Below are 22,716 nucleotides of genomic sequence, written 5' to 3'. Positions count from 1 at the left end.
CGGTGTTTTATGCACAATTGTCTCATTATCAACATTAAGATACAAAGCCATTTTGTACTGTTTCACAGTAATACAAATCATGTGAACAACTTTTAAAAGATAATAAATGCGTAGGAATGATCCCACGCAGCTGACTTGAAGAACATCAGCAGTGATTGTTGTTTTTTTCTCTCTTTGGTTGCGAGTCATTAGCAGATAATGCAAGGCTTCTTTCTCCTACCAACCCATATGTGGCCTAGATGAACACAGAGCACATAAGGCCTACACTAGACACACATTAAAAAATAGAAAAAGAACACTATAAAACGTGAGGCCTGGCCTAAATCAACGAATGCTTATGTAACAGTCGGATAGGACTACTACTACAAACTTTTATAAAATGTTGGTGGCGCTACACTTGAATTTGTACATATCACGATGAATGAATTACTACACTGTACATGTTTATAACACTTATTGGTACTATTCTAATTAAAGGCCAGATCATTCTAATTCCAAATATTATTAAAACTATTAATTTGATTTAAAAAAAAAAAATCTAAAAGCGCTTTATTACCGTACTATACTAGGCCTACTAGTAAATTGAATTTGTAGAGACAACCTCTCTCAAAATAGTCCACAACACTAAACTAAATGTTTAGCTTATCTTACATAATATGATAATTAATAACTAACACAACTATGATAAAAAATAACTTTTAAAAATAATTTACTAAATTACATATTTTCAGTACAAAAACCGCTGAGCGATAATTCCGCGCCTGATAACTTCAATCAAGTATTTGCTGCCCTCTATAGTACATAAGTGTTGGTACTTTTTAGTTTGGTTAAAATAATTTACATTATTTTTTCATTGTGAATGTGCTTGTGAATCTGTAATCATTTTACACGGAATATTCGTGTATTGTTCGAGTGAAATTAAGGGTTATAACAAGTATTATACACGAAGAGACAATGTTTTAGTAATGGAATATACCATTATTTTCATATGGTACCATGCATAATATTATTTGTATGACCTAAAAACGAATCATAATCCTCGTCGCAACCGTATTACGACGAATGTGACGTCATATCAATCAATACAAGGCCTAGCTCAGAGGCCTCATTATTACAGAATGGGCCTACATGAAATGTAACCGCGTATACTCTTTGTCTCTCGTTGCGCATTAAATTAGTTATCAAATTATTACTCAGATCGAAGCGGCCTAACCACAGGATCCTATTAATTATTTCGATGTGCAAGATGGATGAACGAAATTAATTAATTAAGGCCTCAATCAATGAAAAGGGACAAAGAAACAACAAGAGAATGATATTATTTATCATATCATCAAATAAGTGTAATTGTTGTTTCTATATACAGTAGCAGTGTGCGTGCCCTCTTATTAGGGGTTAGGGGTGCAGTAAAACGTATATTATCCCTTGTTCGTTTCACGGAAAGTATTCCCTTAATAGGTGTATCTCACGAATAGGAAAAAAACAAAACAATTAAATATCCAAATAATATTAAAAGTGATGTTAGCATGTACTTGATAGCATTTTACATTTTTCAAATCCCCACCGAGCGCTCCTGATTTAGATAAGTATGAGCGATATGTGACATTGAAAATCAAACATTATTTTTTATCAGAAACACGTTAAAGATTCGTTACAACGCGTCAACAACAATTGTGAGATGACGCGAATTTTGGAGCAGTCTTCAGACAAAGTGGAGTATGAAGTGTATACATATGAGATACCGTATGCATCTTATAATAGATAATTCTTGTCTGTCCAGAAAATTGAATAACAATAATTCCTCCATAGTTTAACATCAAACATAATTCAGAAAACAAAATACTAAATGAATGCTAATGTTTACTAATGGTATGATATTAAACATTAACATTATGATATTAATGATGAGTGAAAAACAGAAAATAATGAAAAAAGGTAGAAAATGTTTAAAAATTATGTAATGAAACATTGAATAAAGGTGGTGGTGAACCACAAAAGATAAAAAAAAACATCAAACATCTTATCTTAAAGGGCGTGTTCCCCAAGATGGATTCCTCCATATGTTTCGTCTTACAGGGCCACTTGATAATAAGGTATTGTATATTCGAAAGAAAGGTGGGATGAGCCATTATGTCAACACCATCATTTAGATAATTAGGCAGTGTTATTTTGCCCGTTTTTATTTTGTTCCTGGCTCAAGCGGGTAGATCAAGCCCTCTCGTCACCTTCTGGATACACTGTTTAACCATGGTGTTGTACAGCGATGTTTTTGTCACGGGTAAAATGAAAGAAAGGTGGGAAGACAAAAGGATATATTTTGGAACAGGTGTGACGCTAAGACGAAAGCCAATCAAATTAAATCAAAACAATTGAATACATTATAATGTTCTTTGTTGTCTTCTCGGCCATCATTTTATACAGTGGCTGTAAACGTTAAAGATGGTCAGATCAGGGTCAGGCTGGATTCCCTGGTCGGATCATTAAAAATCTGTAAAAATTACAATAGGCTACATTGACAATCTTTGAGTATGTTAAGTTAACGCGAAAGAAGGTTGTGAAAGGAATTTCAACAGTTAAACAGTTTTCTAAAACGGTATTATAAATATGGTATGCATATACCGATTCCCTTAAAGATGTATATTCCCCCAAAAACATGAAAAATGAAGAATAATAAAATCAGACTTTGATTAGGCCATTTTAGTTTTAACAAAGTTACACTTCCGTAGAAAAAAAAACGTTTTCAGTATAAATTGACAAAAGAAGAAACGGTTAAATTCAATCAAAAACCCATTGGCAGGCAGCCAAATTTGACTAATTTTTGCTTTAAATTACAGTTTTTTCAAGTAAATATTTTTTTTTGGTCCAATTTTTGGTCAAAGTGAATAACTATTAAATTGGCATTCGACAAAAAAAATTAACAAAATATATTTTCAGGGGGACGATACATCTTCTGTTCAACATTTTATATGCCGTGTAATATTAGTCAAATATGAACATGGTTCCGATTGTATTAATTTTCATTTTAAACAATTCAAAATCTGTTACTGCGATGGTCAATGAGACATGCGCACTACTCTGTTTCATAGAACCCTTACTACAACACAGACACAAGAAAGTGTCCTTTCGAAAGGGTGTCCTTTAAATTATACTGGCTTTGTTTTAGTGTTGGAACACATTACCCGTATCATTCACTTCCCATGTGTGATGTCCTAATTAGGGCTTTGTCTTGAAATTGAAACATTATATTGCCCGCATCCCTTTAATATAGGGCGTCCTCTAAAATAGGGGTTCGTCTTAATATTAAAATATACATAATTGCATTGGCTCGTTCGTTAGTCGGAAAAGTGTCCTCAAAATAATGAGTGCCTAGGTGTCCCAATGAAGTATATCTATACTGCATCGAAATTATAGGGCCCTTATAATGACAGATTACGTTTTAATGTTTTAATCTCAAGGTTATGATAAATTGAAATCGATGAGTTACTTAATTGAATACATACTCTTAAAAAATGTATCAATGGTTGACTACCAATGTGAATACTTTTGATATCAAGCTGACACCACTACCTTGAAAAAGTTGGTAAGTTTCAACGTTTATCTTTACCTTTACTAAAAACGAAAATTTGATATCAAAAATATTTTGGGAAGGAGATGAATTTTTTCAATTTTAATGTGAATACTACTGTACTCCGTATACACATGGAGTAATGGTATACAATATCATGCTGTATCCCACTACACAAACAAACCGATATATACTGTTGTACGTGAGAATAGCCCCAGGGGGAAGTCCTAGTAATTGTTCTATTCATCCCCTACATATCTTGCTTTACGCAAGAACAAAAGGGATTAAGTATTACAAAGCACTGGCACGCGACTTTAGTGATAAACTTCTCAGAGTGAATCCATTGGACCATTGGCTGTGACAACGACAGCGACAATACAGCTGAAAGAATTAGATTGCATAAACAACTCCTGATGCGACTCTGCTGTGTGAACGGACGGTCTGATGATGAAAACGCATTGGGGTATAACTTACACCACACTGACAGTCAGTATCAGTATCATGACGTGATAGGGAATGGAAAGTGAAGGGGTGTGGAGAGGGGAAAGAGTAAGGGGTATCATTTGAAATGGCCAAATGGTAAAGAGGGGAACATTTCACTACAATTGATTAATAAAAGTGAAAAGTAAATGGAGGCTCAGGGCCTACAACACGCAATTTTAAGCCGTTCCGAGTCGCCTCCCCAACTAGACACGCCTATTATTGTAGTGACCTATTATAGGCCTAGTCATAGTCTCCCAACAAAGTGATCCTGAAATACTTAATATTGGCGTACAATAGTGCGTACCGTACTATTGCACGCCATGTGTGACCCACAATCGTCCAATCATATATATATATAATATAATACCAATTAATGAATCCGGACCTATTATGATCTGGTTATTTCTTCATCTAGAGCGATACAATCCGTTTAAACTATCTCTCCACCACTGAGTTACAGTTTATATAATTATATATCATATGCATTCTTCGTGACTATATATAGACACGCCAACATTGATGCTACAAAGACTGTATCTAGGTTACCGGTCGTCGTCTAAATAACCCATTATGTATCGTGGAATCAATATAGATAATATCGGTCGTATCCTGTAAATGGATAATCAGCATTTTCTTATTAAATCAGTGTAAAGATCGAGTCTTAATTAAAATGTCACAAAGAGTTTGCAAATCAAGTGACATCATTAGAATTAGGCTTAGTAGTACATCCGTAGTACGAAGTTATGATATCGCACTATGTTCAATATTTTTTTAAATCTGTATATTGTGTTTCATGGGTGCCAATTTGGAACCGTAAAACATAAAAGTTTCTAACATCACTGTGTGTTCCGATAGATAGAGAGTTCGATAAACATAATATAGTACAACTCCTATTAAGAGGACACATTAAGGGACCCAACAAAATAAAAGTGTTTCATAATAATAGGGGTATAGAGTTTTAACACTCGTTGGTTGGTTGGGAAGAGTTCTCTGTCCTCTGAATAGTCCCAAATATGATTTCACTGTATGCGTTTGTTTTCTGTATGCGTTTGTTGTCTGTATTATGCGTTTGTTTTCTGTATGCGTTTCCCATCAATCATGTTCCAAAAGAGCCTGTTCGTCGTTTCACAGGAAAGTGCACCCTTAATATAGAGTGTCCCATAGATATGGATGCTTAAAAAGTGTGTTTGTATTTCTAAAATTGTATTTAGTTTTATGATAGATACATTATTCAAAAGGGTAATAAACCGAGTTTTTACCGAAATGAAGGAAACAGCTCGTTAATAAAGGATCGTCCATTTTTTTTTAAATTATGAAAACTTCAACAATAAAAAAGTGACCTTTTATGAACCAGTACCAGTTTATTTCGTAAAAGCTTATTCACACTACCCTCTAATGTTTTCAATGCCCCGAGTTTAGTTAGAGGTAAACAATAAGATTGGTAATGGATGGAACAAAAGAAGGGTGAAAACAAAGGACTCGCACGCGACCAATTTTGTGATAGGTGAAAGACAAAAGAATGGTTTAGTTGAAGAAAATAACAAAGAGTAAACAAAGTATAGGAAAAAACCACACATGTGAAAAATCTATGCTCCATTTATCCTTGTTTACAATATTTTTATAGTTTTGTTTAGAAATATTGATGCTAAAGTTTTAGGAAAGTAATGCTAGCGCCATCTACATAAATACTACTTTATTCCATCCATTTTATTTCACTGAGTTTTACTACATTTAACACAAAATATATTATTCAAAAACCATCTACATGTCCAATTACTATGGTTTTATTTAATACTATATCGTACTTTTATTAAGAAAACTCCAATAAGCATGTACTTTATAATTACGTAATATAGGAAATAACCAATCACCACACAAAGCGGACTTGGCAGACGACCTTCATGGTCACAACGCTGGCGGCGTTTTTCTGAAACAGCAGACAACTGAAATATCGAAAGTACGCTACATTAGCGAGTTGAAAGCGTACGAGAGAGGTGTGTGTGAAGCGAAGAAGTACATACAGCTGTAGGGCCTAGCAATACTGGATAACGCACAGCTGTTCCAGGTTTACAGAAGAATAGCAGAAGCTAGCCCTCCCTTCTTTCTCTAATGGGGGATTACGGTTATCGAGGAACCACAAGTCACACTAGGCCACTTTCTCCGTTAGAATTTTATCCAATTAACCGTGGAACAACGTCTTTGTTTTCGTCCAACAATAACAACAACGACTCTGCAACCATCATGCAGGATGAGATTATTGCTGAAAAACTGGCTATGAAGCAGCAGTCATTACAATTACAACAACTTTCTCCTAGTGCTGAGGTAAATTCTGATAACTCTGATATTTCTCCAAAATCTAAGTCAGAAGAACTTAATTCAGCAACCGTCCCTGAGAAAGATTTTAAACAAGAGATAATTACAGAGTCAATTGACTCTTCTACAGCATCAACATTGCAACAACAGCTGGTTGGTTTTCAGCAAGAGCCTATTTCTACACTAGCTTCGTCAACCAGTGCAAACAGTGTAGCAAATAATGGTGTTAGTCCAGCATTTTGGTCATCAGCTTTGGCTGATGAAACTCAACTTCAAAACCTTCACTCCCTCAATGGAACCGTGCAATTTCCAAATTATACACTAAATGCTTCAATGTTTAGTCCTAGCCTCGCCGCCTCTCAGCTAAACATGCAGAAACAGCAGCAGCAACAGCATCGGCACAGTTGCTTGCCTCCCCAGCCCACACAACAAGCATTCTTTCAAACTGCCAGTCAGCTACAACAAGTTCAGTTACAACAGGCCCAGATTCAGCAACTACAAGCTCAAGTTGCTGGTAGTCTATTCATTCCCCAGAAACAGTACAACTGGAGTAATCCACAACAGCAGCAGCAATCGAGATGGAGCACAGCCTCCGGACAAACAATGCACCAACATCACAATAATCCATGGAGTGCAGCAAATTCTTCTAACATACACAGTCAAAATGCTACCAATGCACTCAACAGACGGTCCATGCCTTCTCTAATGAATAGTCAACTTGGACCGCTTTCGCCCACTAAGGGTAGACCGTCGAACCCAATAATTTCACCGCCTAAATTCCAGCGCAGTTCGTCTGTACCTGGCAAGAATCCTATGAATATGGGTATACCAGGAAGTGGGTACCACCAAAAAAGGAATGGCGATATCAACACCAACACACTTTTCCCATACCATGGCCAGGTGAGTTTATATTAAAATGTTATTACAACCTTAATATACTCTCATATTATAGCTTACTTTAGATTCCAAATTAACGGACCAACCAAAGTATTTGTGTGTCTAAAAAATTGTCCGTGAATAAATGTTTGTAAATTTTATAAAATATATAAATATTAAAGGAATTTTTAAATAGAGATAATTTCTTCAATATTTGAAATATTAATAAACTCATTAACTATTTATGAATTAAAACCATCATAAATAATTGTGAAAGGTCAAATCATCATCATCTCATGCATTCCAATTTTAGCATAATTTATTATTCGTTAAATTCAATGTGTAAAATATTCACTGTCTGAGACACTCCCAATTAGAGTATACTGTATTATTGATGAGACATGATTTCTCGGAATATACAGTATTTGATGAAATTAGAAGTGAAAGTGTATTGAATATATTATATTACTGTACGATGGTGCGCTAATTTTCTAATGTCCTGGTGCGTTATATGTCAAGCTGCCTTTGCTAACACTTGTAGTTTTATTATTCAAATGAGACCAACACATGGTCAAACCAAGGTCTTTAGTGATCAATATTTTGTATTCTCTAGGCTCCATTCTCTCGTATTGATCTTATTTTTGTAGTGGCCATATTTTCATTAGTATTGTACTATCTTTAAATTGAAGTAGATATGGCATATGTTAATATGGGATTAATATTATAATTAGTAATCTCAATGTGGAGTTTATTTTTCCATTCTTATTTAATCATTGATTTTAGTACATAGCGCTTTGGTACAAGTTTTTTAATAATAAAATTTAATATCGCAAAATATATTTAATTTGACTGATTCTACAAACCCATCCATAATGTAGCAGAGAGCTGTATCCTTGTAGTTAACATGCTTGCCTTCCAAGTTCTAGGGTTCAATCCTGACCTACTATAGGGCTAGGGTTCAATCCTCACATGGCACTAGGGTTCAATTCTTTCTGCTTACACTCACTGAGCATCTAGGTTTATAAAGCATCATTTTATAGACCCATCTTTTCTGTGGACACTATGAAATAAAAAATGAAAATAATAAAATAATATTAATAATTATTATTAATAATAATAACTATGTGGGTGTCATTGTTTTATTGAAATTAATCCTTTTGAAGAAGATTGAGTATGTGACATGATGCATAAACAATGATTTTCAACTATAAAGTACCTTAATAGAATAGGCGCATCATTGTGTTGTTTAATAGGGCATATTGTACTATGAAATGATTACACTGATTTATTTGGTTGCCTGGGTAAATAGCCTAATCATCGTTTAACCTAGTCTGTACAGTAGTAGTGTTGCAATGCTTTGCTTTGACCTTTGAACTCTCTATCAGATAGTGCCTGGTAAAGATAGGCTGCTAACTACATTTGCATTGTTGACACGTCAACTAATTAAACATAGACCCTAGATGTTATCAATGGCGTAACAATAGACATGTTTAAGCGTTTGTGTTCCAAATAAAGTTGGAAGCGATAATTATAAGATAAAGTTATTTAAAAAACCAGATTTGTGTTTTGTTTAGCGATTCCTGACATGATACTCACTTGAACGGTGAACTTTTGATCATATTCACAGCCTGATAATAAATACTGTATCTTCTCATAATCAATCGTCTATTTCATTTTTGGGATCGTTCAATTTCAAAATACCTAATCAATAATAATTAATAATAAGGGTAAGCCAACTATAAAAAGCAGTAAAAGCCAAATACGGATCAGTTTTAGTAGCAACGTAAAATATGACCTCATTTTCACCTCAGGTCAAATTCAGTACATTATCTTCTGTTCAATTAAATCTTACTTGATTTGCATTGTGGGTAATGATGACACACATATACAGTAAGTATTACTGAATAATTACCACAAATGATTAGCAATTTACAAATTTGTGGTTCTGTGGTACAGAGGTTATAAATAATAATATTTGTGTTTTTCAATAGTAGAAACAATGCCCTATAAATGTTTTATCAATTGTCTATTGAAAAATAAATAAATATTCAGAATATTAAACATTAATTTTCTTTGTTAATAAATTCTACTTAAATCAATTGTTATTTCCTATTTAAGGGAAATCTTCGTCCTTTGTCATAAAATTGACATTTTGTATCCTTGAATAAAATTTCGACAAATTTGGAAAATTTAATTTAAAATGCTGATTAAAAATCCAACTGTATTGATGTCCCCTGGACTGATTATTCATGCAGTTTAGCTGACACTCAGTTGGGGAATTATAAAGTACAATGAAATTTAAAAAACCATGTTATTGTTAAGTCATTATTTCCTTAATGGTAAATGTGCATCCTTTGTAATTATCTCATTATTGTCTGTTACCGACAAAGAGTATTGTTAGCATTTGAATAAGCCAAATTAATAATTCTTACTTAGATTTGATTACTATTTAATTATGAATAATTTATTAATAAAATTAAATATTGAATATAAAACTACATGCTAGAAAATAATTCCAGCCCTTATGTACTGTAGGATATATTTTAAAATTCCATTGTTATCCAAGTATAATCCCACCCCTATTGAAGGTGCCTACATTATGTTAATGAATATCCAAGTAAAATCCCATCCCTATTGAAGGTGCCTAGTGTAGTGTACTGTACCTAAATTTTGCTTGAACTTCATACTATTTTATCAGTTGAGATACTGTATAGAGGAAAACAAACACACACAGAACTGCCCTCATAAAGCTTTGTGTTAATTGTCAGATATTATGTAATCGACCTTGTTTAGAAGAATATTAAAATTTAATTTTTGTTGGTTTGTGAAATGGGCTTGTACCAAAATATCTATCTGGAGGAATAAATTTGCATAAATTGAATTTGAAATACCATCCCATCTGCAAGCTCTTTATAAACTATCAAACTAGTTTGACAAAAAATGTGTGGTGTGCCCAAATATGGTAGTGATATGCCCAAATAGTAGTTATGACACTATCGAATACTCAATGTACAGTATCTGCAATCTGCGAAAATGTGCTGATAAATAGACCTCTTGCTGTTTTCTTGTCTCAGAAAATGAAATAGGTTTTTCTTTTTTATAATGGCTGTACAATCCCTACCCCATAATTGCTATTTTTGGTTAGTTTTATTGTTGACCCAATCAGTATTGTTTTACATTATCTGTCTTTGGTTGCTTTTGTCATATTGTGTTGCTTCCCAGGCCAACATAGTTTTAATTGCTCTTGTTTAGTATCGCTATCACGTTAGTTTACATCTTGGTCTTAAGCCAACATTTCCTGTGGACATCTTATTGTATTTATAATACTGGAAAGTTCTAATTTTAATCGTACTGAAATGATTGTTTTTCTCAGGATCGACAAATGGCAAACTCTATGGGCGACCCAATGAAACTGTCATCATTGGAGCATCAATTGTTAGATATTATGAAGGGAGCAGACCAGCCTCTTGATCCATTTGGAAGTGGTCCATGTAAGTATTCCATTTGCTGAATGTTCATGCTATGCTTACCTGGATAAAACCAACAATAACCTTATTCACCTTGAACACTATACAAAACAATTTACCTAACAGGTCTCCAGTCCTAATGGTACAGTCCAAAAAACATTCCCACAAATTTGACCATGTATGCTAAATCAATGATGAATGAATAAAATTTTAAATCATACATTTAAAAAATAAATGTTTTATGCATTCACATTAAAAAAATATTTATTTATAAAGTAAAAAAAAACAAACCACAAAATCTTTAGATACTCGACCATATGCGAGTGTGTTACAGTAGTACAGACTGCATGAACTACATTTATTTAATGCAATATAGTAACTTACACTATCAAACTTTATGTGAGAAAAAAAAAATGTAAAAAAATGAATTTGATGTGCCCATATGGACATGATGATGTCATATCGCTACTGTAACATATTTGGGCATATCACTACCATATTTGGGCACATCACACTTTTTTTGATAGTGTAGACAGAGATTAACAGATGATTTCAAAGTTACTACTGTACATAAGCAGTGAGTATGATTATTCCAAGCATTCTAGATAATTGTTTAAAGATTAAAACAAAATGTGTAGTACTTTTACTGCAGTAGATGCATGCGAATAATTCTGATGTGATCCCTTACACAGACTTACAGTAGGAAATGGAAAACATTGAATATGCTGATTGAGGATGGTATTACTATTTTTCTTAATGGTGCTTAAACATACTACAAATTCAGAGTAGAGCCATCATATTGTCTAGTACAGTATCTTCAATGATTATTTGAATTTTAATTATTATGTAATTGAATGAATTTATCTTGAAATGGTGGGTACAAACAAATTGTTGTAAAATGTCTGTCCTTTATTCGGATGTGGATATTTGCAAATATACATCCTTCCTGCTTAGTAAATGAATCATAACGTTTTAATTAAAATGTAATATCTCCTTCAGTTGTAACACAACACATTTCAAGAAACTAAATAGTATGGTATTCATATGTCATGAGTGTATAATATTAATGAAACTAAGCCAGTATTTGACCTTTGGACGGGAGAATCATGCCACATGTAATTCATTTAAAAGTATTAGTAATCATTTAAAAAATTTTTTTTAAATAGTAAAGTTTTATTTAATTTAATGCTGCAGCTATAATTTGATACATTTCTTAGATTTTGACGGGAGGCTTTCCAATGTACAGACAGGAGAACAAAAGCTCAAACTGAAATAAATTGTACTCAAAAATTCCCCTTCTCCCACCTAATACTCACACACACATTCCCCTTCCCACTCCCCAACCACAAACACATGCTGAAACCCTGAAGACCTTCTCTGCCTTTATCCCCCCCCCCCTTATAGTACTAGTAGTCTACTACCATGGAAGCTTCTGTAGCTATAAAAATTGTGGTTGCGGTATTCAATAAGAGTGAAAACACATTCACAATTCATACTATTATTTTTTAGGCTAGCAACATTAGCAAGTCTTATTAAACATATGCAAGATAGAAATATAACACTCTATTTTTACCCACAATGTTAATGGATTTTTTATTGCTAGATTTGATCCAGACTAAATCAAATTGTTATTTTACCAAAAGGTACTAACAAATTCAACAAAGTCTATTTTGTGCCTAGCTTTACCTGGATAAGTTGACAATAGCCTATTCTATTAAAAGTGAAAGATAAACTTGAAATATATTGGTATAACAATAATACAATTATGAATGATACTTTGAGGTCATAGCAAGCTTCTTTTGTTTTGCAATGTATCATTAGGAAGGAGTTGGCATTTTTAATGAACCGTTGTAATTATGTCCAATCACATTGTTATGCTGTAAAAATACTTTTGTAGGAGGGGAGTGGAGATTTTAACAAACCGTTTTAATTTCCAATCAAAAGGGATTGTTATACACTACTGAACAGTCGTCCTCCAGTAGGCGGGGAGTGGGGATTTTGATGAATTTTATTTTGTCCAATGAAACTTAAGTGAAAAGGTTGAACCAAATTGAAACTAGTTTCCCTCTGAGTAAATCAGTGAGGAACTTGCAATAAGAGGGCTTTCCTTTTCTGTGATTCATAGCAATGAGTTCACCTCTGGTTTCTGTCCACATTCAATGAGACATGTTCCGCTGGGGTCAAATTTTGACCTTTGTTTGCTTTCTTTTTCCTTTTAAAACTTAAAATAATTTCTAATACTTGGAATAAAGTGCGTAATTGCTAACATATTGTCGGGAAAATAAGAACAATAGTTGTTAATAAATCTGACCTCTTGTTTGCTTTCTTTTTCTTTCTTTTAATGCGGAAATTGTGAAAATGACTATGAATAATAGGTACTTAGCATAATATTATAAATTGTTGCAAAACAATACCATATATTCACTACAAAGTCATTTTTAGCAATACAGTTGAGTTGAGTTCCAAAGAACAAAGTATGGCATCCTCTATCTGTACTGATGATATTAAATCGATATATGGGCAGTTTTGAAAAAAATGGCTCCAAATTGGGACATATTGATTTTTTTTTCTGAAAATGAAAGTTGCATATATTACTACCATTTATGTCTTATTATGTTGACACAAGGTTAAATTCTAGGGAACAAATCAAGGATCTGACAAAACAATTTGATTAACCTTTTTTTTTACATGTTTAATACAAAAAAACAATTTTATTTTTTGAGAAAAATATGTAAACACTTCTTTTGATTTTCATAAGTATTTATTAGTATTTACAATATTTGTAAGTTTTAACTGTCAGTATACTAATTGGATAACAGAAAAAATACAATTTTTTTACATACAGTAGACAAAAGTAGAAAAAATAAAATAAATATAAAAAAAAAATCATATGTTTTAAAACCAGTATGCTAAAAGTTTTTATTTTTCAAATAATCTGTTGTACAGAAGCTTGTAACTATTTTTTTTAATGACAACTTGGTAAAACCAATAAATACTGAAAGTTTGGACTTCATATGACAGGGTATGGCAATACACTGTTCCGCTATTGAAATGCTATACAGTACATTGCTCTGTGGGGTGTTACACTCCTGACATTAGTATTTACTATTTTAGCATGGTTATGAGAGCAAAACAAGTCCCTTCAAAATCATGAGGTAGACATAATAGTGGTAAAAAAGATGTGTGTTTACACAAACATTACAATTCTAATGGGAAATACTGTACTAATACAAATAATCGCAATTCTAATATAGTTTAACCATGTTACACTCCTGACATTTTGGGGTAGTTGATAGGCAATTATGAACCATTCATTAATTAAATTGATAACTGCATTCAATATCATATTTTTGAGTGTCACAACAACTACTGTCAACATTCAAGAAAGAAAAATTGCTTAACTTCCTACCTTATTTAGTATTTTTAATTTTTTTTCCAAATATTGCAATTTGTCCTCGTTTTTTAAAAAGTGGTTTATTAATGTCATACCAAATATTTTAAGTAACGTATACAAGATAAATGTCATCATGATTGCTTTTTTTTAAGTTTATACAATTTACTTTTTCAGAATATGCATCTGCCAGTTAAATTTGAGGAGTGGTTTTAGTGTACTAGATCATTGAAAATGCATATGCATTTTTTCATGTCCAAATAAAGTGTTACACTCCTGACCATTTCTGCATCATAATCAGGCATAATATTTTTTTGCAAACACATAAGAAGATAATCTTTTGACACAAAAATAGTATTATGTTTGCACATATTTCAGAATAATTCTCTAATCTGGAAATGGCTTCAATTTAGTTATACTAGGCAAAAACTTTGTTGATATTTTGTATAGCGTTACACTCCTGACATACACCATTATGCCATCTGTAGCAGACATAATCCAAAATATGTTTTAACCTTTTTTATTTTTGGCTGCTTAGTAGCACATACTACTATACTAAATTGGTATATTTAAATTAAATACAGCATACAAGTTTTAAATTTTTGATGCAACGTCAATGTTACACTCCTGACATTTTGGGGTAGTTGATAGGCAATTATGAACCATTCATTCATTAAATTGATAACTGCATTCAATATCATATTTTTGAGTGCCACAACAACTACTGTCGACATTCAAGAAAGAAAAATGGCTTAACTTCCTACCTTATTTAATATTTTTTAAATTTTTTCCAAATATTGCAATTTGTCCTCGCTTTTTAAAAAGTGGTTTATTATTGTCTCATCAAATATTTTAAGTAACGTATACAAGATAAATGTCATCATGATTGCTTTTTTTTAAATTTATACAATTTACTTTTCAGAATATGCATCTGCCAGTTAAATTTGAGGAGTGGTTTTAGTGTACTAGATCATTGAAAATGCATATGCATTTTTTCATGTCCAAAAAAAGTGTTACACCCCTGACCATTTCTGCATCATAATCGGGCATAATATTTTTTTGCAAACACAAAAGAAGATAATCTTTTGACACAAAAATAGTATTATGTTTGCACATATTTCAGAATAATTCTCTAATCTGGAAATGGCTTCAATTTAGTTATACTAGGCAAAAACTGAAAGGAGCCATTTTTTTCAAAACTGCCCATATGTAGTACTGTAGTCTAAATCTACTGTGCACAAATAATGGAATGACATATACTAGAGTACAGTATTCACAGTCTAATCAAATTTTAGTCTTTTAAAATAGCATATTGCAGTAATCCAGCCCCTTTCTTCAGATTCTTAACTCCAGTACAACCAAAATTTCATTCTGAAATCAAAGCATTTGGTCTAGCCCAAGGGTCTCCAGTATTGGAAGAATTAATGGTACCGCCAATCATCAATTCAAGAAAGAGATTGTGCTTTTCAGTCCTAAATCCTTGGAATTGGGTAGATGGTGGTTAATTTATAACTAATAAATGCTTTATGATTATTATTCTTCTGTAGTGTCCTACTAGCTATGAATAAAGTAGCATACAGTATGTTTTAAAAGGTTAAGAATACCTTCAAATATATAAACTAGAATTAGTAATTTGCTAATGTCTGTACAATGTATTTTTTTTTTAATCTAGAAATTAATTACCAGTAATTATTAAGTCATCCGTTCATTCTAGTCTAAAGTTCTTTGACCCAATCGTAGATTCCAACTAAATAAATTAAAACATAGCACATAAACTTTTAAAAGAAATGCTTCAGATGTTTCCGCCTGTTATGAGCGATTTGGCTATAATATCGGTGAGGGTTCTCATGTTATACAGAGTGTACTCAGATAAACAATACAGTAGGTCCAGTGTGCACAAAATATTTGTGTAGGGGGTTACCCAGTGTACTATTTCACACACTGTCAAACCATTATTCGTTGGAGAGAAGCTGTTTGATTCAGGAAAAAGAGTCGAGTGACCATCGGACTTCTAGGATTGAGATAGTATTGGATTCCTACAGTCGCTCTTCCCCACCGGACAATCTTTATTGAGATAAAACATGACAACTAAAAGGAATTTCATTGATGTTTAGTAGCTGCGTTTGATGTTTGAATCACCTGTCATGTTGATTAACTCTCTGACGTCAATTATGGCAGCCTAACATTCACATTAGACAGCACTGTACTGCTATTTTAATATTACCAAATCTTAAAATAGCTTGTCTCTCGCTGTATATACTGACTACATACAGTATTCAATGCATTATGTTACTTATATTCATGTATGATGCATACAGTATACACAGATGAATAATTGTCGTGAATCGTCTGTAGAAAAAGTAATTCCTATCATTCTTTGATTATGTAAATTGTAAATGTTTTGAAAAATATTCAGAAACATTATCAGTTGTGATTATCATGCAGCTTATTATTTTATTTTTATTGTAATATCAACTTTAAAAACATACATTATGTTGATTTACATACAAAGCAATTATTGTTTTCATTTAGAACAACCTTTAGTAATAGATGCATTTACTTACACAGGAAGTAGTGTGGTTTCTATGGTAGTGCTATTGATTTCTGGTATCAAATGGCCTAAAATTGTTAATAATATACAATATTAATACAATGTAGGATATTTTTATCATAAAAAGTATTCCGATAAAATATTATGTATGATTTGTAAAATAACTTTAAAATTGAATTTTAAAATGTTTAAATGTGATATAAAACATATTGATTTGAGTAGTGTTTAGATAATGTATAAAACGAAAATGTACATTAACCTTAATAATAAATAATTAATATTATAATATTATACCATGTCTATTATATTCTAATAAGTTCAGAGAATGGTTTATTTTAACTTAATTTAGAAATAACTGTATTTTATAAAACATACTATTGACGATAAACCTACAATATTTTGAATACAGTAATCTTTTTTTTAAATCCATGACAGAGCTCACAGAAAATAAATAAATTATATTATAATATTATTACTGTAGACTAGTGGTACATACAGTATGGTACAAAAAATTGCTTTATTTTTAGGTTTAATTTTATTATGTTTTTTTTTTTTTTAAATTCAGTATATTACACAAGGAACCACCTTAGCTTCAAGGCGCCTCAGATTAACAAATACAATATTTTAAAACAAGAAACTAACAGAAACATCAATAAAATCTTCCAGAATTAACAAGAAATTGTTGTACATAATAAAACAATAAAGCATTTTCACAATTCGAAAGAAGATCGGAACCAAAAATAAAAATTTCACTTAAAAATTTCAAATTATACGTTAAAGAAAAATCCTTGGCTTTTATTATGTTAATTAATATGTTAATGAAATAACAAAAAACATTACTTTCCTATACTTGTTATATAACCCAATCTGGTAAAAATAATTGTAATGTTTGTACAGTAGGCCTACTGTACAAGAAGGACAGTCTTTTCTCTATTTCCACCTTCATGCTCATAGCATTTTGATGATTTATTACATAATTTGTATATTCATCATACCAGATTACTAGTTACGGTAGTACATAGGCCTATTCCTTATCTAGTAATCTAACAACTCCCTATCACTATCTTATTTTCAAGTGAACTTAACAACTATAATAGGTCAATACTGTATTGACTGGCATCTATTCAATTTTACTGTCCATCTCCTTTTTGAAGGTCATATGTAACCATATTGCACAAATTGTATCAATATGTCACACTTTACATGTTAACACATTGTCATGATATTTGCATATTTATTGCTCAAGTTCTATAATCAGCTGTTATGTGATTTTAACTGCAATAACCTTTAAAATATTTTTATACAGTATTTCATTTTTGAAGTTGAATTACAAAATTATTTTCTTGTTATGTGCACTATGCACTAAAATGTGTGAAATATTAAATGCTCTACTATAGTATAACCCCTCCTTTGGGACAGCCCTATTCAAGGGACAGCCCTATTCAATGGACAACCCTATTCAAGGGACAGCCGTATTCAAGGGACAGCCGTATTCAAGGGACAGCCGTATTCAAGGGACAGCCGTATTCAAGGGACAGCCGTATTCAAGGGACAGCCGTATTCAAGGGACAGCCGTATTCAAGGGACAGCTGTATTCAAGGGACAGCTGTATTCAAGGGACAGCCCTATTTAGGGGACAGCCCTATTTAGGGGACAGCCCTATTCAGGGGACAGCCCTATTCAGAGGACAGCCCTATTCAGAGGACAGCCCTATTCAGAGGACAGCCATATTCAGAGGACAGCCATATTCAGAGGACAGCCATATTCAGAGGACAGCCATATTCAGAGGACAGCCATATTCAGAGGACAGCCATATTCAAGGGGACAGCCCTTTTCAAGGGGACAACCCTATTAAGGGGACACAGAAGTGTATGTTTTAGCAACACTCAATCCATATTCATGAGGTACAGTACCTCTATAAAAGGGACACTTTGTTTAGGTCCTGAAGGTGTCCCTTTATTAGGTGTTCTACTGTATTGCGAGTCATTCCATGCCAAATCAACCAATGGCTATAGGATAAGATCATCATCATCTCTGATTTAGCTATAAAAAATCACATGTACTATAGGTGTACTGTAGGTGTACTGTACTTTGCCTTGATAGGTTTAAAAATTCTCCAAATTAAAAGCATGGCTGTTTAAAAATCTGCCACGCCCACCTCTATTTTTGGTGATGAGGTTGGCGCTAAATTAATTATTAAATTAAAAACCTTTCCCATATGTATCATCAAGTTTTTTTTTTCAACTATAAATACTGTACACCTGTCGTTAAAATCAATAACAAATCATCGGTTTTCCATTTCCTACCGGTCAGGATATTTTTGCTGGATGTGTATATATCCGGCCTTGTGAATGAATATCAATATTATGGTAGCAATACAGTTATTGATTTAGTTTTACAGTAATGCTCATTAAAATATGTAAAGAATGAATGCTCATTATGTTCAAAAGCTGCACTGCATTTATTAGGCAATGAAAGGTGAAATTACATGATTGCTTTCTGCAGGGAAAAAATACCATTTTCTGATTACTATATTAATCTATATTATTGTCGCTTTCTATCACTTTAAAAAATGTTAATGTTATAATCGAAATAAAGTATTAAAAGTACATCAACTTTAATCCTATAGCAGTATTTAATACTAAGTGTATGAACGAATATGTTTGATACATAATTGGGCAAAAATGAGGGAGTGGAATTACACTTGGATTACATTGACAATGGAATTGACCAAGGCCTTGTGTGTTGTGTCCATATTTAGTCAGATTTAGGGGTGTGATTAGGCTTGGTCGTACTGTTCTTTAATTACTTTAATTTATTTACATATTTCAAATCTGGTTAAGAAAATCAGTTTTTTAATGAAAAATCTGGATTATGCAAATTACCAACATAGGCAATGCACCATATATGGTATCTTAATTAAATATTCTTATCACAGTATTGGATGAATGACCCCTGGATTTAATTACCTGTACCTTTGGTTTACCCTAGATTTTGTGGCCGGTGACTTAATTTAGCAATATACTGTATTTAGATGTCACAAAATCCCCAGTCTCAAATTTCTTCTTTTTATACAAATTTTGTTCTTATAAAGGTGTTCTTAATTTAAAATGGGTTAAAGATTATTCAATTCCTTAAAAGGTGGCATTTAGGGTAGAAAACTCGCGTGCAAAGGCCATATTGTCCCCTGCCCTTGCATATCTTTAGAATACATCTAGTAGGTAAAGCCAACAGGATATTAGATCCCTTTGACGTCATCTACAGTATAGATTTTATTTTCCAGTGGCTAAGTTATGATATTAGTGCTGAACACACTGATGGCATTAAGTTCAACTCATTAGATATACATTACAAATGTATTGCGATGAAAAACAAATGTTATATTTTTTGCCTTCAGGCAAGAATTTGTATTGAAATACAGAATACATTTTAAATATAATACAAAATTGAAACTGTAAAGCTAGCTAGTGAATGGTTTGAAATTTCTACAATATATTTTCACATTTCAAATATACATATTTTATTTTCTGACCGACATAATGTACTTAAAGATATTAGTAAGAAAACAATAATTAGACAACCGTGATTAATTAAGCTCTGTATTATAGTTTGAGTGTACGTTGTAGGAAATGGGCAGCCATTAAGAGCACTTACAGCAAAGACTGGCTTTGTTTATTACCTTTAACAATTCATAATTAATGTGCTAGGATATGCTTGATAGTACTGTAGTTAGCGGCCTTAATCAGATGCTTGAGGTCAGATTCCGCTTCACATACAATTCTCATTTCATTTGTAAAGTTCTTGTAATTCAGTTATCTGTTAAAATTAAGCCGGTTTTCCTATGCAAATGAATGCATTAATATGCGTATAGGGGTTAGTAGACATAAAGACATGATTCAATCCTGCTTCGTAATTATTATTTTTTCGTTCTATTGTATACAGTTATGTTGCCATAATGTGCTGACTTGCTGAGTTGAAATTAAGCAGTATCATAAACATTAATTTGAACTAATGAAATGAATTCCAAGTTTATTTAGTACCATTAGTTAGAGATGTTTGTAGGTAAAATTCCAGTTTAGCATCAATTTTATATTCAGTACATTATTATTAAGATATTAAAATATTAACAAAACATAATATTATAATTCAGCCCACTCCAAGGCATAACTTATAAAATTATTTAAAATATAAAATCTGCAGTGTTTTAGTGGCCATAGCAATGGATTACGGTCAAATGCTGCTTTGCATAAGTGGATTCCTCTCTTTTCCTCCGAGCAATTCAAATTTACTGAACATATCATTTGAGAATTGTTTAAAGGATGTAAGAAATCTGAAAAGCATTTACTAAAATGACCTAAATATTGTGTGAAATGATGACAGACGATGACATGTTTATGAATATGGATTGTTATTATAATTAGCAATGGAATTAAAAGTGTCAATATTTTATCACGTAATTAGTTTTAAAATATTCAGTGTAATCTGATCAGTGTATTGTTGAGTTAAATATGTATTAATACCCAGAAGGGAGCTACATTATGTTGCATTTAGATGCTAGAAATAATGTATATAACATTATAATGTTGCCACATTTTCTCATAAAATTACCACAAAGCACAATACTCCAGATTTGTTATTTAGGAAAATTGTACATTAATGTTATGTCTTTATTATGGCTGTTGTCAGATTTTTAAAATAATAGTAATTTATAATAAATTTATGTTTTAAAAATTAGCAAATTTAATGTCTAAGTTCATATTTATATTTAAAACAAAGGATAGTTTAGTAATAATATTTTTAATACGGTACTTTTTGACTTTGATTTTGAAAATTAGCAATTTCAATTTCTATGTTTATTTTTATATTTAAATAATAATACTATTAATTATTACATTTAATTTTTAATGTCATTTATGACTTGATTGATTTTGTACAGTATTTAAAATTAGCAATTTAAATTTCCATTTTTATATTTAAAAAAAATTTATTAAAAACATTTTTTATGTAATTTATGACTTGATTTTAAAATTAGATTTAAATTTCGGATTCCAGGTTCATTTAATCTAGTAGAAGGTATTACATTGTATAGTTTAATTTCACTGCCTATATTTGGGTATATAAGTAGGGCATTTATAAGTAAACAAATATCCCCAAAACAAGTGAACAGTGTTACATGTCTTTAAACATAAGGATCACCACTTATGTGCTAGGCTTACATATTTGGGATATTTGCTTCTAAATTGGTTATGGTATTTCGCCAAGACGTCAAATGAACGTACAGATAATGCCAAGAATGGCTTGATGAAATATTTTTAATTCTTCGATATAAAACAAAACCAAATTATTTTCCGGTTGTAGTATTGCTTGTGGTTTGATAAATCCTTATTAATTAAATTAAATTAGACAAAGGAACGATCTCATGGGATATCCTTATTGTGGCATTTGGTAATCAAGGAATTTGACCTTTGTAGATCTAATGAGAAATGTGAATACACAGTACAACCTGATCATCATTAGCCATATTGGTTATGAGTACGATACTATTGATAGGTTTCTGATTAGGGTATTGTTTTTACTATTTTTAATGGTCCTCACAATAGTCACGCATTATTAATGGTGCTCTAAGTCTCATGGTGTGTTTTTAACAATTCAGGTCATCTATTGTGATGGGCTGCAGTATGCGATGCATGGTGTTTTGAAATCCATTATTATATGTTGAGTGAAATTATATATGGACATAAATTTTGTATATGATTATTTTGCCACATATAAAAAAAAATATTTGTGTAGCTCCACCTCCCCCTTAAGGATTTTTGCCTATTTTATGAAGAAAATTAGCTGAGAAATGAGAATTAATTTCAAAATACCTTAAAATTTAAAAAAATAGTGCACCACCGATGTCCGATTGAATAGCTCAGATATAGATGATTAATTATTTTTTAAATTTCGTTTTATAAGATTGAAAAAATTATTAGCCATTATATAACCTGATGAAAATGTTATTCAATTAAAAATATATTTACTGATTGAAAAAGAACTCATAATAATACTGAACAAGGTCATTTGTTTA

At 31.8% G+C, this 22,716-nt stretch overlaps 1 protein-coding gene across 1 annotated transcript in view; it reads left to right on the top strand.

Annotated features, from left to right (window-relative positions):
• Positions 1-6,029: 6,029 nt before the first annotated feature.
• LOC144838777 (cytoplasmic polyadenylation element-binding protein 2-like) overlaps positions 6,030-22,716 on the top strand; it is a 29,190-nt gene continuing 12,503 nt past the window's right edge. Inside the window, exons 1-2 of the mRNA XM_078694254.1 lie at positions 6,030-7,261; positions 10,611-10,728. Of these exons, the coding sequence (XP_078550380.1) occupies positions 6,158-7,261; positions 10,611-10,728 (1,222 nt within the window). The 5' untranslated portion in view covers positions 6,030-6,157. The remainder of the gene's footprint in view (positions 7,262-10,610; positions 10,729-22,716) is intronic.

This window comes from Antedon bifida, chromosome 3 (genome assembly GCF_963402885.1).
Source record: "Antedon bifida chromosome 3, ecAntBifi1.1, whole genome shotgun sequence".
NCBI classification, from domain to species: Eukaryota; Metazoa; Echinodermata; class Crinoidea; order Comatulida; family Antedonidae; genus Antedon; species Antedon bifida.
This window is presented reverse-complemented; position numbering and strand designations above follow the sequence as displayed.